Source organism: Orcinus orca, chromosome 4 (assembly GCF_937001465.1).
Source record: "Orcinus orca chromosome 4, mOrcOrc1.1, whole genome shotgun sequence".
Taxonomy (NCBI): domain Eukaryota; kingdom Metazoa; phylum Chordata; class Mammalia; order Artiodactyla; family Delphinidae; genus Orcinus; species Orcinus orca.
This window is the reverse complement of record NC_064562.1, coordinates 132,651,493-132,666,166: the sequence shown is the minus strand read 5'-3', so window position 1 is coordinate 132,666,166 and position 14,674 is coordinate 132,651,493. Positions and strand designations below refer to the sequence as shown.

At 38.4% G+C, this 14,674-nt stretch overlaps 1 protein-coding gene across 1 annotated transcript in view; it reads right to left on the bottom strand.

The window, feature by feature from the left end:
- Positions 1 to 11,876, bottom strand: part of SYNPO2 (synaptopodin 2) — a 170,667-nt gene extending 158,791 nt beyond the window's left edge. The window contains exon 1 of the mRNA XM_012531348.3: positions 10,404 to 11,876. Within this exon, the coding sequence (XP_012386802.1) occupies positions 10,404 to 10,508 (105 nt within the window). The 5' untranslated portion in view covers positions 10,509 to 11,876. The remainder of the gene's footprint in view (positions 1 to 10,403) is intronic.
- Between the last annotated feature and the right edge of the window lie 2,798 nt (positions 11,877 to 14,674).

The window sequence follows — 14,674 nt, the reverse complement described above, 5'->3', positions numbered from 1 at the left end:
CGGCCAGTAGGCTGTTACATTATGAAAAACTGAAAGGGATGAAGAGGAACTATGAAGAAAACAGCTCAAAGTCATTCTCTAGGACCAGTATGTTAATCATCTAATGATGGGAACATAACGGCATGGTCAGGGTTCCCAGGAGAGAGTTTTTCATATTTATCACTGTGAAAGACTGGACTTCTTATAGCAATTTCTCATGGAAATGTGTGCCAGCTACACTGGCGTCTTCACAGTTCCTTGAATGTGCCAAGCATGCTTCTGTCCCAGGACTCTTGTACTTGTAGTGCCCTATGCCTGGAAGACTTCCCCCATTATCTGCCAAGCCAACTGGAACTCCCATGGACTTTTATTTTCAACTAAAAAATGAGAAGGAGCTCTAACTAATGTTTAATCCACTTTCATATACGGATTGACACCAGTACCCTGGTCCAGTCTGGTCCAGATAGTTATGAGTTTCATACAGTACTTGAGGTGACGCCACCGAACAGGGGACAGGGGCTCCTAACACGGCAGAGGGGAAAGAGGCTTCCTCATATGTTCATTGTCTTGCAATATATTATGTTTTACGGTGCTTGATTAAATGAATTTCCATGTTATTATCTAGTTTTAACCCTCACAAAATGACACAAGTTTAAAATATTCCTGAAAGGCAGCTATTGATTAAAGATAACATCTACATTTCAGGCACAAGAGAAAAAGATATATATTCCTTCAGAAACTCTTCATCAGCCATGTAGCGAGATTAAACACCATTACTGTTTAATCATATGTGACAGGTTGGTAAAATATTCAAAATTACCAAGAACACTATTTGGAATACGGATTTATATCCACTGTTGTCAGAGAGGAACTTTTGCCTTATTGTGCTCTATGATACCAGCTAGTGTTAGTATGAAGTAGTCAGGACTAAGATATTTCATAACCAAGCATCCAGAGCAAGAAAAACTTCCTGATTTGTTTTTTTTTTTAACAGTGGTTGAAGTCAGGCAATACTCGATTTAAAGCATTACAGAATTAAACCAAATGATACTGTTTAGAAAGCGTCTCATGGATGCATTTTTAAATGGTTAAAATAATACAATATGGCAACAAACCGAGATATATTTTTTATCAGCAAATATTGTTGAAGATGTAAAGAAAAACCAGGAAATTGGTAGAAATAATATTAGACCAACCTACATGTTGGAGGAGTTTTGCTGTAAAGTTAAATAAAAGAACACATGTTTCTGGTATATCCCAGCCTACAGTATTTTCTTGATTCTATTTCAACACTGAAATAGATGAAGAACTACTCCTTTGGAGAGCCGATACAGAAAAATACTGGAGATAAGTTCTCAAAATAAATGAATTCTTTAATTAAAAAAAAAATCAATGTTTTATGGGAAAAATGTAAATAAAACCACTGATGAAGTAGCCGCCTTAACAGGGATTAACAAAGAAAAGATTCTAGGGTAGGTTGTGAAGTGCCTCACATAAAATTCATTCAGTACATTATTTGTAGGAAAGTTACGTTGAAGAGAGAAGCAAAATAAATGGAAGACAAAAGTGCAAAAGTGCTGCAGGATGTCATCAATATGGTTAATTGAATAAAAACTCACATTTAATATATACTGGAATCTATAAAGCATGTTGCAGTGATATCGGGAGTGCAGGGGGTCGTTCAGAGCATGCACTTTGGTGTCCAACTGGCCTCTGTCCTAGGCCTGCCTGGACCTGCTCTACAACCTTAGTTATTCACCTAACTTCTCTAAGGCTCAGTTTTCCCATCTGTGAAAAAAAGGATAGTTAAGCCTACTGTGAATGGTATAATACATAAAGCACTTAACTGTACAGAGATTTTTTTTAATGTTATGGTTATTTTGATGATATGATGGGGAGACTTTGAAGTATTTTTAGAAGTGGTATAACAGGTGATTTAGAACAATCTCTCTGGCAGCTCTCTGTATCATGAACCTGAGGAATGTGAAACCCAAAGCAGGGAGACAGCTAAAAGGCCAAGGTAGTTATCGAAGAGACAGCTAGTGAAGGCCTGAGCTGAAGGAGTGGGAGTAGCACACCGAGCAGGAAGTGAGTGAGCTACTGAGAAGGTAAATTCAGTACCGCCAGTTTCCACCTCAGTGCGTTGGTTTCATACCCCTTTAATGTGTCTTAAGCTACAGGGTAAAATTCTCAAACATGGTCCTACTGCTAGAAAATTTTTGCTTCAAAAATAAAGTAGCATGCATATATACACTAATATATATAAAATGGATAACTAATAAGCACCTGCTGTATAAAAAAATACATAAAATTCAAAATAAATAAATAAAAAATAAAGTAGCATGGAATTCCCTGGTGGTCCAGTGGTTGGGACTTGGCACTTTCACTACCGTGGCCTGGGTTCAATCCCTGGTCAGGGAACTAAGATCCCGTAATCTGCAGACACAGCCAAAGACAAAAACAAATAATAATAAAGTAGCATGTCATATTTGTTAAGAAGACATGGGAAATCTGATTAGAAAAAAATTTTTAAATCTATCCTTCAGAAGACAGAATTATGAAAGTTTCTAGTCTGTTTCTATTTCATTTCCTAAATTATTTGTTCCAGAAACAAAAGTTTCAAATAGTGATCTGACACTAATTTAAATTAGTGAATATATACTTGAAGTCAGAACAGAAGAAGTAGGTGTAGTTTATGGGACTACAAAAATCTTTCCACCATGGTCTGTTGAGGTCTTTCTTCCCTTCTTAACTGGCTGTTCAAACTACACTAAACCTCAAAATGTGTGTAGGAGCTTAGAAGACAAACCCCAGAGTCAAACTGGGTGAACCCCAGGTCTGCCCCTACCTACCTGTGTGACCCAAGGAAGTCACTTAACCACTTTCTGCCTCTGTAATGGGGATCTTAAATGGCGGTAACCTCACAGGGTTCTCCATTATATTTAAAAGGTGATCAAAGAATTGTCCAGCAACCAGTAAACATTAATATGAGTTTCTTAAAATTATCTCCAGAAGGCAATAAGATGTTGGGAGGAAAATGATACTCTGAACATTATTATAGATTTTTTCTGGAAAAAATAATCTGTGTCCTAAAACGGTGAAATTCAAGCCAGGTAAGTTTTGATAAAGGAAGGAGTATTGCCTAAGTAGGATCAGATAGAACACAAACACATAGTTCTGTTCAGGAAAAGTCATCCACTACATTGTTTTATCAGTGCAGTACCCACACTGCTTCCAAAGAAAAGTGGAAAAGCTAGTCTTGGGTGAGTAAGATTATAAAAAACCAAAAACCAATGGATAGGAAAACTATTTGTTACATAATCAAGTGACACAATCTTTCATTTATAATGTTTCAAAGAGTAAATCCACCACATTTTTTAGTACTTTATCTGAAACACACCAGATTTATACACAAGTTAAGGAAAACTACATCCAGACCGTCATAACACAAAACTATATCTACTATCGCTGATGATCTGCCACATGCCAATGGATTTCACAAAGACTTTGAAGATAACAGTTTGTTGAGAATGTGGCCATTTCTGCTTTTTAATAATAAGAAAAGAATGGTAAATAATTCAGAAAAATTAAGTGCCTAAGATAATTCAATACTGTAAATATGTTCTCACTGAGGTGGTCAAACAATGAAATATTCCCCAAAGAGCAAATGTTATATCTGTTTCTCAGATGAGCTTTTAACTTCATGAAGTTGTTTACTCTTTCAGATTATTTAATGAAGCTGATGCAGGAATTCTCCATTTCCTTTTACAAAAACCTCATGGCATTTAGTTTCATCATGAATCTGTTAGAACAGACACAATAAACATTTTGGAGTCCATATATTTTTCAGGTTTATTTACAAGTAAACCAGTTCCCTTTCCAGTCTTGTCTCTCATTGCATGTTAGCTCAGAGATGTGTTTCCTGTAATCCTTACAGGAAGATTATAAAAACCCCTAATGGGCCCTCAGGCCCATTAAAAGAAGAAATCATTACAAATGCTTTTAAAGATCAAATCTTAGATTGGTGACATTCTGATACAATTCTGTATCGAAGTCACTGCAATGTTCAGCATTACTAAATGATATCCTGTTCTCTTATCCAGGATGATGCAGAGTGATATGATGCCCCTGCTAGAGGGAAAGAATCATATTTGACTTAAGGCTGTTTTATATAAGATTTTTTTCAAATAATTTTTTTCATAATCAGTTTTTTTATCTATAAACTGAGAATAATAAAACTTTGTCTACCCCACCAGTATCAAAGGAGATAATATATGTTAACACACTAAGACGATTGTAGGATAAACAAATGAAGTATTTGTAGCTAAATATATAAATTAGCTTATATTCCTGAATACGTTAACTAACAGAGGGAGCTAAATTATTTTGGAAGCTGACCTGTCTTTTAAAACCATTACCATGAAAAATATGCAAATATTATCCAGTTAGGTATAATGTGTATGTCCCAATGATATTACATACTGACTTTTGGAATTTGTAGTATGAATTTATTAAAAAAAAAAACCAATCACCTTTATACCCAATAAAAGTTTAATACCCAATAAAAGTTCCGAGTACTTCTAACTTGAGAGTTCTAGCCTCTAATAGGTGTTCAAGAAATAGGTGTTCAAGAAACACCTCTTTAGACTTAACCAAAGGTATGCATCTGCCTAATAACGAAATGCATCCCAGGTTATAAAGTACTGATTCACATTCAACAAAAGAAGAAGAAAAGGAAAAAGAAGTAGTTTACATTTCATTAAGCTCAAAGTCAGATTTTCATGCATTCTACCTGGAAACAATAGCTTCAACATGATCAATGGAAGTCATATGAGTTGGTGATAAGTTTTCAATCTAACACACATCAAGTATGTGTGATTGATAATATGAACCTGTATGATGGAACTGATGTTTTTGAGGAGTGCCTATCATTCTGTTATAAATGTGAAACTATTTTATTTCTTCCAGTAACTGCTTTTGACTACTATTATAAAACCAAATCCCTACCTTAATAATACTTTGGTCAGATCCCATGCATTTCTGGTGGCTTTTGGTTATTAAAACGGTCTAGTCCGATTACAGCTTGATCTAACACCTAACTCTAATCTCTCTCCCTAAGCACGGTGGCTGGCTTGTGGCTCCAGGGCTTGGCAAGAGGAGGAAAGTGCTATCTGCTCTTTACCAGCCTCCCACCCACTCCTCCCAGGTTGAAGGCAGGAAGGAAGGCTGGAGAAGGAGGGGGAAGGTAGATCTATTTATTCATAACTGAATGAGGTGGCATTTCTCTCTTTCTTGGTTTTTGTGCTTCTCTGGTTAATGTCGAGTGGCCATCACTGTCCTCTCTGCAGCTGGTGTCCAAATGCGGGGACACTTGTGTGGTTCCTTCTAGGAGCCCTGGAGGGCTTTGCCCTGCATAGTTCCCTAACACAGGAAATAGGGCTCCTGTCCAGCACTTCTCTAGCCCTTCCAAGCCCCCAATGCCAGCTTGTTCCTGCCAGCCCCTGGCTAAGAGCTTGGCCTTTCTGGGTAGGCCAAGCAAGATGGCTCAAGTCCTGCCAATGACTTTCTGTGATATTCGTTCATCCATGGGAAATGCAAGGATCCTTGCCTTACTAAATGGACAGGTTCCTATTCATTCTCTCTCTGTTTCTCTTTTTCTCTCTCCTTTTCCCTCCTGCATCTTTCTCCAGTTTTATTCCCCCCACCTTCCTCTCCCTACCCCCATCCCACTGTTCACATAGGCACTAGGCAGGCCAGCAACTGCACTGACAAGGAAGACGTCCTACCAGGGATGCACCTGGAACATTTCCTGGCATATGACAAGGGCCTGATAAATGCGAGCTACATATGGACTATGTCTAGATAATGGCAAGGTTCATGCATAGTCATAGTCATTATTTTATCTCATTGTCCTTCAACAAGTGATCGGTCTTAAAACATGCAATTCTAAAATAAAAATTTTATGTAACATCTGCTTAATAGATTTAGCTAGTGTGCACGGATTTCTATAAGCATAGCTATTTTTAGAATCTCTAAAAAGTGCTCAGAAAAATCAATAAATATTAAGTGATCAGTCATATTTACTAATAAAGATGTTCCTAGGTTTCCATTTGTAGTAAGGAGCATTTATCCTGAAATATACATATTTAAACATCAAAATCTTTCCTATTTTTCCCTTTAGAAATAGCTATGTTTCTTGAATTATTCTATCTGAAACATTTTAGATACCTCACTGATGTCACTAAGGGATATGAATTATGTATTTGAATGTGCTTTGCCTAAATACTTTTATTCAAACGTTTAAAGAGAGGATATACAATAATAGATGAGAATCATTAAATCCACCTTGCCTCATAAAATGGATGATTGTAATTTGTCATCTAAATTTTAATAAAGTTATTTGAAAACTGGATTAAAATTCATTTTAATAAGTACCATAGTGGTCTATACTTTTGAAGAAAGCTTCCATTTCTTTATTTTAAATAAATTTATTTATTTATTTTTGGCTGCATTCAGTCTTCATTGCTGTGTGTGGGCTTTCTCTAGTTGTGGCTAGGGGGGCTACTCTTCGCTGCAGTGCCTGGACTTCTCATTGTGGTGGCTTATCTTGTTGCCGAGCACGGGCTCTAGGAACGCGGGCTAAAGTAGTTGTGGCTCACGGGCTCTAGAGCGCAGGCTCAGTAGTTGTGGCGCGACGGGCTTAGTTACTCCGCGGCATGTGGGATCTTCCCAGACCAGGGCTCGAACCCGTGTCCCCTGCATTTGCAGGCGGATTCTTAACCACTGCACCACCAGGGAAGTTCCCCATTTCTAACCATTAAAACATGTAAAGAATAAACTGTCTAAACATTTTTTGTTCATGATTCTCAAAATGTGAGTTATTTCTGAATCATTCATAAGATTTGTTTGCAAAACAAAAATTTCTCGCCATTTCTTTATGTGGAGATTTTCCAAAGTGATTTTCCAAGAGTATGTCCAGGGACATAGCCATGTAAGTAGATGTTCCAAATAAGAGAGTTTTGTAAAACAAAAGTGCTAACATACTTTTCATAAGGACATCTGCACAGACACAATGGGGTTTTATGTTGTAATTATGTCTGAATAAATTTGTTTCTGTGGATGATGTCTTGGAAATATACCTTGCAAGAGTACTGTTTTATGACTCTGTATTAGAAATGTTTGCTTCTCACCACATATATTTAGAATAGAAACTAAAAGATATATAAACATTTAAAAACTAGGGCAATGTAATTGATTATTTAGGGCCTTTTAGAAATTCAATTTATCTTGAAAACAAAGCAGAATTTTATGGCCTTGAGCTTCAATGTCAATGAAAATTTTTATTATTAATATTTCTGTTAGTGATCTTTAAAAGTTGGGGTTCACCTACAGTTCAGCCAGCGAGCCAAATACTAAAAACATTTGAATATCTTTCAAAAATGACTAAACATGTCACTAGAAGGATATTTACTGGGAATTATAAAGCTATTAAATTCTGATCATTCTTAATAATATTAGAATTACTTTTTTTCTTTTTCTAAAAATATTAGACTAGTTTTTCTTTTGCTATTTCAGCTTGCTAGATTTTCATTCTATATAGAATTATTGAAAATCCAAACACTAGATATTTACAACGAGCCAAAAATTTGTTGTTATCTAAAGAGCAGCTTTGTAGAATACCCATTTTAAGGGGCATGATTTAAGCACTGTGTGAAAATTTCTTTTTTTTGAAAATAATCTCTTCAGTTTCCAAACTATTCTTTTGCATGTTCTTCAAAACTGTGAGCATTTTGTTTGCCAGCAACCATCCCCTACTCAGCCTTTCTGTCTCTTTTCTCTTCATCCTCCTACTTGGAGGTAACTTGGCTCTAATAAGTTTTAACCAGTCCTTGGAAAAGAAGAAAATCTATGCCAAGCAACATACACTTCACCTTGATCTCAATGAGAGACCTTTAGTAGAATTGAGTTGACTTAATGTTTTGCGTGAAAAACAGTGATTCCAGTGAGGCCATGGCCTTGATAACGTAGAAATTGACAAGCACTTTGTTCCAAGGGTTTTTGGGAACAAATAATGCTAGTAATAAGAAATTAAATATAATAAGTTTTAATTAAATATAAAACCAGACCAAGAAAAGTGGGCATTGCCAAAGAAATTTAGAAATTATACCTTCTTCAGAAGGCTCTCTGGTCACTTTTACATGTGGCAAAAAACTATAGATTATTGTCTCTCTCTCTCTCTCTATCCCTCTCTCTCTTTTACACACACACACACACACACACACACACACATATTATAATTAAGGCAAACATCCAGGTGCTTTCATAATATTTTAAAATCAGTAACTTTATAGCAACACAAACTAAAAAATTAAAGCTAACATCCCGATGCTTTAATATAATGATCTTTTTAAAACCAAAAATATATTTCCTGGGTATTTTAGGAGAGATAGGGGGAGAGCAGGACTAAATTTCTTGATCCTCATACAGACTAATAGCCTCTTTGAATCCTGGTAATAGAGATGCTATCAGCAGAGGAGCACCTCCAAAACACCCTTCACTAGCAATTTGCTTCAGTTCTTCAAAAAATCACACAGTGGTTCCACTTTGAAATAAGCACATCAAGAAGTCGGGAGAACCCATTCTATTCTGTAGGTCTGGCTTTGAAAGAGCCACCAGGAATCACAGCTTCTAGCCACTCCTGTCCCCACATTTTAACTGGTAGGCAAATGATTCTAAAACTGTACACTAATAGGGCTGTAGAAAACTCGAGCAACATAGAACCTCACTAATGGTAGAGTCCAGTTTCCACCGTACTTCTCTCCTTTTCCCACCCCACTCAAAATCTTTGTCTCTCTCTCCCTCTGCACACACACACACAAAGACACACACATCAGATGAATCAGGAAGGGTGATCTGTCTCAGGCCCGGCTGCAAGTTAGATCAGAGCTGGAATTAGGACCCAAATCTCAGTAACGGGAGCCAGCCGACGGCTATTCTAGACCCGGGACAAATCCACTTCAGTCTCATGAATTCTGTATACGCTGAATTAGACATTAATATTTTGTCTGATGTTGGCTGCCATTCACTCCTAAAGAAACACAGTGAAACCAACCACCTTTCCGTACCCTTTAATCACTCTGCCAGTTCCAAGCCGAAGACCAAAGACCGGAGGCAAGTTACTTAACCTCTCAGGGTTCTTTCCTCATCTAAAATTAGCGGGTTGAAGTGGGAATCTCTGAGGAACTTTTCAGTTCTAAAAATTTCTGCTTTCTCCCGTTTCATGCTTCATTCCTGATGTTTGAAATTTTCACTAGGTGGCAGGATTCCACCATCGCATTATGAAAGGATTTTCCTATGGAAGCCTGGGTGCAGAAAATTTCAAAGAAACTCCTTTTTTCACAGTGAACATTAAGGAAAAAAAAAAAAGCCAAAGGGAAAGAAGAATAACTACAAAGGCCAGTGGTCCATATATTTCATAAGGATCTAGATACATTTTTAATGTAAGTATAAAACAGGAAATTAATCAAACATGTTCTTTCCTATAGTACTTCAATTTAGTATTACAATCAGGTGAAAGTCTGCTTATTTTCATGTATTTAAAAATTTGTTTTAGCTGAATCACAATTAGACAATGTCAGATCCCCTCAAGCAAACTGGTAAGCATATTGAGCTAAGAAAAAAAAGCAATCTAATGGAAACACAAACATCTAAAATATTTTAAATCATTATTAGATGCATTTCAAAGTTACCTCTAAGTACTTAAAATATATTTCCAGTGTCTTTGAATTTTATTTTGAGCACCTAACCAGACGAATGCACATGATAGAACAGAGTACTTGGATTTTTGCATTTATTAGCCAAATCCTTAAAAGAGTATCCTTTCAAATAGATTTTATGGCATCTTCATCATATTTTTTTTAAATTATTGCCCCAAGTTGGGCTTCTCATAAATGCTGTATAATAAATGTCATTACCAATACTTTATGAGGCCCCAAAAAAGCCAAGCCAATTGGTTATGCTGAGCTGAGCACTTCTCCTCGGCCAGAGCCAAGGAAAGTGACATGAAACAATAACAACTGCAGATTCTAATATTGCCTAGAAGAAACGTCCCCAAGTGTCTTGCTGGATGCCGGAGAAGAAGCTAATTACGTAGGCTTTTGTTCAGCTAATAAAATATGGCACGCTTTCTTCCCCATTAATGGCTGATTAATTACACATGTGCTATATGTTACTCTCCAAAGTTTCTTTGGTAAAAACAAAAAACAAAACAAAAAAAACCCACACCCTAGAAAGATTCAATGTCAGCATCAAAATCAAACTAATATAGAGACTACTGGATCAGAACTTAAAAAACCATCAACAGGTTGCTTTCATTCCTTCCTTCCCAGCCCAGAACCGTGATAACCCATCCTCGATGGTCCTACCTTAGCAACTTGTAAGGGCTGCTGCTGCTCTTTGCCACCTTGCAGTCTGAACCCCCAGGGCGCCCCTCCGGTCATGGAAATGCAGATAAAATCCCCGGTGCCCATTTTCTTCTTTTAGCTGGGTAACATGAAGAGCTTGAAAAGACAGACGAAGCCTGGGTGCGGTTGAGGCTATGCCGTGAGCTTCGGGCTCCCGCTAGGGAGGCAGGACTGGGGCGCGCAGAGCCTCCGCCGTAGCAGCCGCTGCTGCCCCGGCCGCCGCTTCGAATTTGCGCTGCTAATGGGATCCTTCGCAAGGCGGCAGAGGCGCTGGAGGCATCAAGCGCACAGCCCACTCTTGCGTCACGCTCCTTTGCTCAGCCCACCTTCAGGAACGGAAAGAGCCTCACACAGAGGAGAATGTCCCCCATTTGGGGCAAGATGCGGGGCGGGGAGGGGAACAAAAGTTCTCTAGCTCTAACGAGAGAACCCAACCCTTAAAAGAAAGGATAATAGGAAAACTTTCATTGAATAATTCTATAAATAGTAGAGGACAAATGAAGGTTTTAATCTCCAAGCCGCAAGTGACATCCTAAAACATGAGCTCTGAGAAGTGAACTACTAGAGGATTAGATTCTCTCAAATAAATGTTTTGAGAATTACCACATTGATGATTGAAACAGACAAAAAGAAGTTTAAGTGGGTTAAATTATTATTTTTCTTAGCTTTTGCTGTCTGTAGCCTGCAGAACTAATCTGCAGGAAATAAAAGAAAGCGAAACATTTATTTTTAAAAGACAAAAACCTTGTACTCTGAAAAGTGCTTTTCTGAACTGGTGCTTATATAGTTCAGAAGAAGGAGAAGAGAGACAGATAGAAAGAGAGAGGGAGAGACTATTTCCCCCTGGAAGCTACATTCCTATAACTACATCTATTGCCTGGTTTGGAGTATTTTAAATTTAAATAAGTGTTTCATTTTCTTCCTTCTTCAACAGGAAGGAAACTTCTTAAAACTGAATAGTCAGCCAACTGAATACGATGTCACCAACAAGTTTCTTCTTTTTAGTCTTTCATCTAGTGTTCTGAGTCTGGGTGGTCCAATATAAAAGTTGATTTTATATGTGGCCCAAAATAGTTTAACGTTTTAAATCTGAATATGACCTACCCAAAATTGCACAAATGGAACATTTTTATTTTCCCATAATACTTTTATTTTCCATGACATTCATCCACATAAAAACACACTAAATAAAGAAGAGCCTGGGAAAGTTAGTTTGTGTTACATGTGGCACCAGACCAGTGACTTCCAGACTCTGCCTGTTTCAGTACTAGGAAGCATCATACAAGGAACATTTACACAGCCCTGCTCCCAGAACCCAAATGTGTCCATGATTTTATTTGTGCCTCATCACTGGAGTAAGAAAGACCATGTAATCAGAGACTGGTGGCTCCAGAAGAGACCTTTAGAAGGTCATGAAACCAGATTCTCATCCCAAGTTTTCTTCTCTTCAGAGAGGTGAATTGACTTTACCAAAAATCTTTCTTTGAAAAAAAGAATTTTACAAGTGACATCCTAAAATATGAACTCTGAGAACAAAAGAAAAAGAAAAGAACTTTTTACATTTGTTCGTTCTGCTTTCTCCTGTCCCTTCCACTTCTCACCCACTCCAGTCTAGCTTCTGTCCCCACAAAAGGAAAAGCTCTCAGCAAGGTCACTTATGACCTTCTTGCTTTTGTGTAGCCCTTAATATTATTGACCACGTCCTCCTTAATTGTTTTCTCTCTTAGGCTTCCAGGACACAGCATGCTCTTGGCTCTGCTCCTGCCTGTCCAACCACTCTTGCCTTTGGCAGTTCTTGGCCTCTACTCATCCATTAAATGTTGGTGTTCTGTGCCAGGGCTGTGTCCTGGACCTCACCTTTTCACACTGTAGACCCTTTCTACGTGTTCTCTCATTCACCCCACAGAATTTAACTTCCCCCTTCAATCCCAGACATCTTTCGTTAACTCCAGGCCAGTATATCTAACTGCCCATTATACCTCTTTCTATGTGAATATATCAAGACACCTAAAACTCAATATATTCAAAATCAAGTTCATTATTTCTTCCCAAACTTCTGTCTTCTCCTCCTATGTTCCCCATCTCAGGAAAATGGACTAACCCATTACCTTTCTCTTATGCATGGTTTCCTTCAACCCTGACTTAAATGTAAATGTGACACTGGAGACTAGAACTGGGGCAGCCATATTGTGACCATGAGGTAAAACCAAGAATAACAGCAAAGACTCCAGTTTCTGACTGAATTAATGCCAATAGCTATCCACCTCCAGTTCTCTTATTGTGCAAGAAAAATAACCCATACTTCTTTAAACTGCTGTAGGTCTAGTTTATTGTTACTTGCAGCCAGCACGCTCCTGACTGCTGCACTCAATGAATAGCTTCTCCATCCAACCAGTTCTTTCAGACAGTGAAACAGGAACTGATATATTGCTATACTTTATTAGAGATTTATTCTGTTAGGAACTTGCCATATAGTATTTTAAAATATTTCTTTGTATATTTATCCTCAAAGCAGCCATGCTAGGTAGTTATCAGTGTCTCCCTTTTGCTGGTAATTAACTCAGGCTTGGATGCTAAGTGTAGAGTCAGGATCTGAACCTTTGCTGTCTGAATTAAAAATATCTGTTCAGGGCTTCCCTGGTGGCGCAGTGGTTAGGAATCCACCTGCCAACGCAGGGGACATGGGTTTGAACCCTGGTTCAGAGGGATCCCACGTGCCACGGAACAGCTGGGCCTGTGCACCACAACTACTGGAGCCCGCACGCCTGGAGCCCGTGATCCAAAACAAGAGAAGCCACTGCAGTGAGAAGCCCTAGCACTGCAATGAAGAGTAGCCCCCACTCACCGAAACTAGAGAGAGCCCGTGCCAGCAACAAAGACCCAACGCAGCCAAAAATAAAATAAAATAATTTATTTTTTTAAAAAAGGAAAAGTGCCTCCCCCTTTGGGGCAGAAATGTTAATGTGCCATTTTAAACCAAAAAAAAAAAAAAATCTGTTCTTATTGCTATCCTATCTCCAGGCCTTATGTTTTTCCTTATGCTCATCTCATGCTTCCAATTACTTATTAAGACCTACGGATCCAACTTCTAAATAGATGGCAAATTTGCCCCTTCATCCCATTTTCACTGGTATGATTACTTCTATCTCTGTGCTGGATTGCAACAGTCTCCTAACTAATCTCTCTGTTCCAGCCTTGTTTCTACCCTCAATTCACTTTTCACTCTAATAGCCAGTGTAAAATGCCTGAAATGCAGTATCTACCTTGTTTTCTCTCTGTTGAAAGGCTTCAAGGTTTTTCAGAAAAGTCAAAGCTCCTTTACATAGATAACATTTTCTCCCTCCCACTCCTCACTTCTCCCACCTCATCTCTCACCTTGAATTTTATGATTCAGACAAACAGAACTACATTTAGTTTCTCTAACTTGCTTTGTTTTTCCATCTGCAAAGGCATTCTCCAAGCTATCTAGTCCTCGCCCACACACAGATCACCTGATAATTCCTGCTCATCCTTCTGGCTTCGGATTTAGATATCATATTCTCCAGGAAGCTTTTCCTAACCTTCCCACTCAATGTCCAGGTGAGGCGTTCCCTCTGTGTGCTACCATCACTCTGTATTTTTCCCTCTGATCCTAATGGTCTCTTAAAATGAATCCTTCACTAGATTATTTGCCTGTGAGTTTAGGGGTCATTTCTGACTTTTTGAGAATTGTATCCCCAAGTCTAATACAGTTCTTTTTTTTTTTTAATTAATTAATTTATTTTTTCGGCTGTGTTGGGTCTTCGTTTCTGTGCGAGGGCTTTCTCTAGTTGCGGCAAGCGGGGACCACTCTTCATCGCGGTGCGCGGGCCTCTCACTATCGTGGCCTCTCTTGTTGCGGAGCACAGGGTCCAGATGCGCAGGCTCGGTAGTTGTGGCTCACGGGCCTAGTTGCTCCGCGGCATGTGGGATCTTCCCAGGCCAGGGCTCGAACCCGTGTCCCCTGCATTAGCAGGCAGACTCTCAACCACTGCGCCACCAGGGAAGCCCCTAATACAGTTCTTGACCCTTAACTGATGATCCATTAATATGGGTACAGTGAAAAAATAGATAGGATTTCCCAGAATAAAGGCATAGAAAAGAGAGCCAAAGAGTTTTCTTTCTCTCCACTTCATTTGACTTGGAAAAACCTGAAATAGAGCAAAAGTTTTGAATTATACGACTTAGAGACCATGTGAGGTAGGTAACTGTTG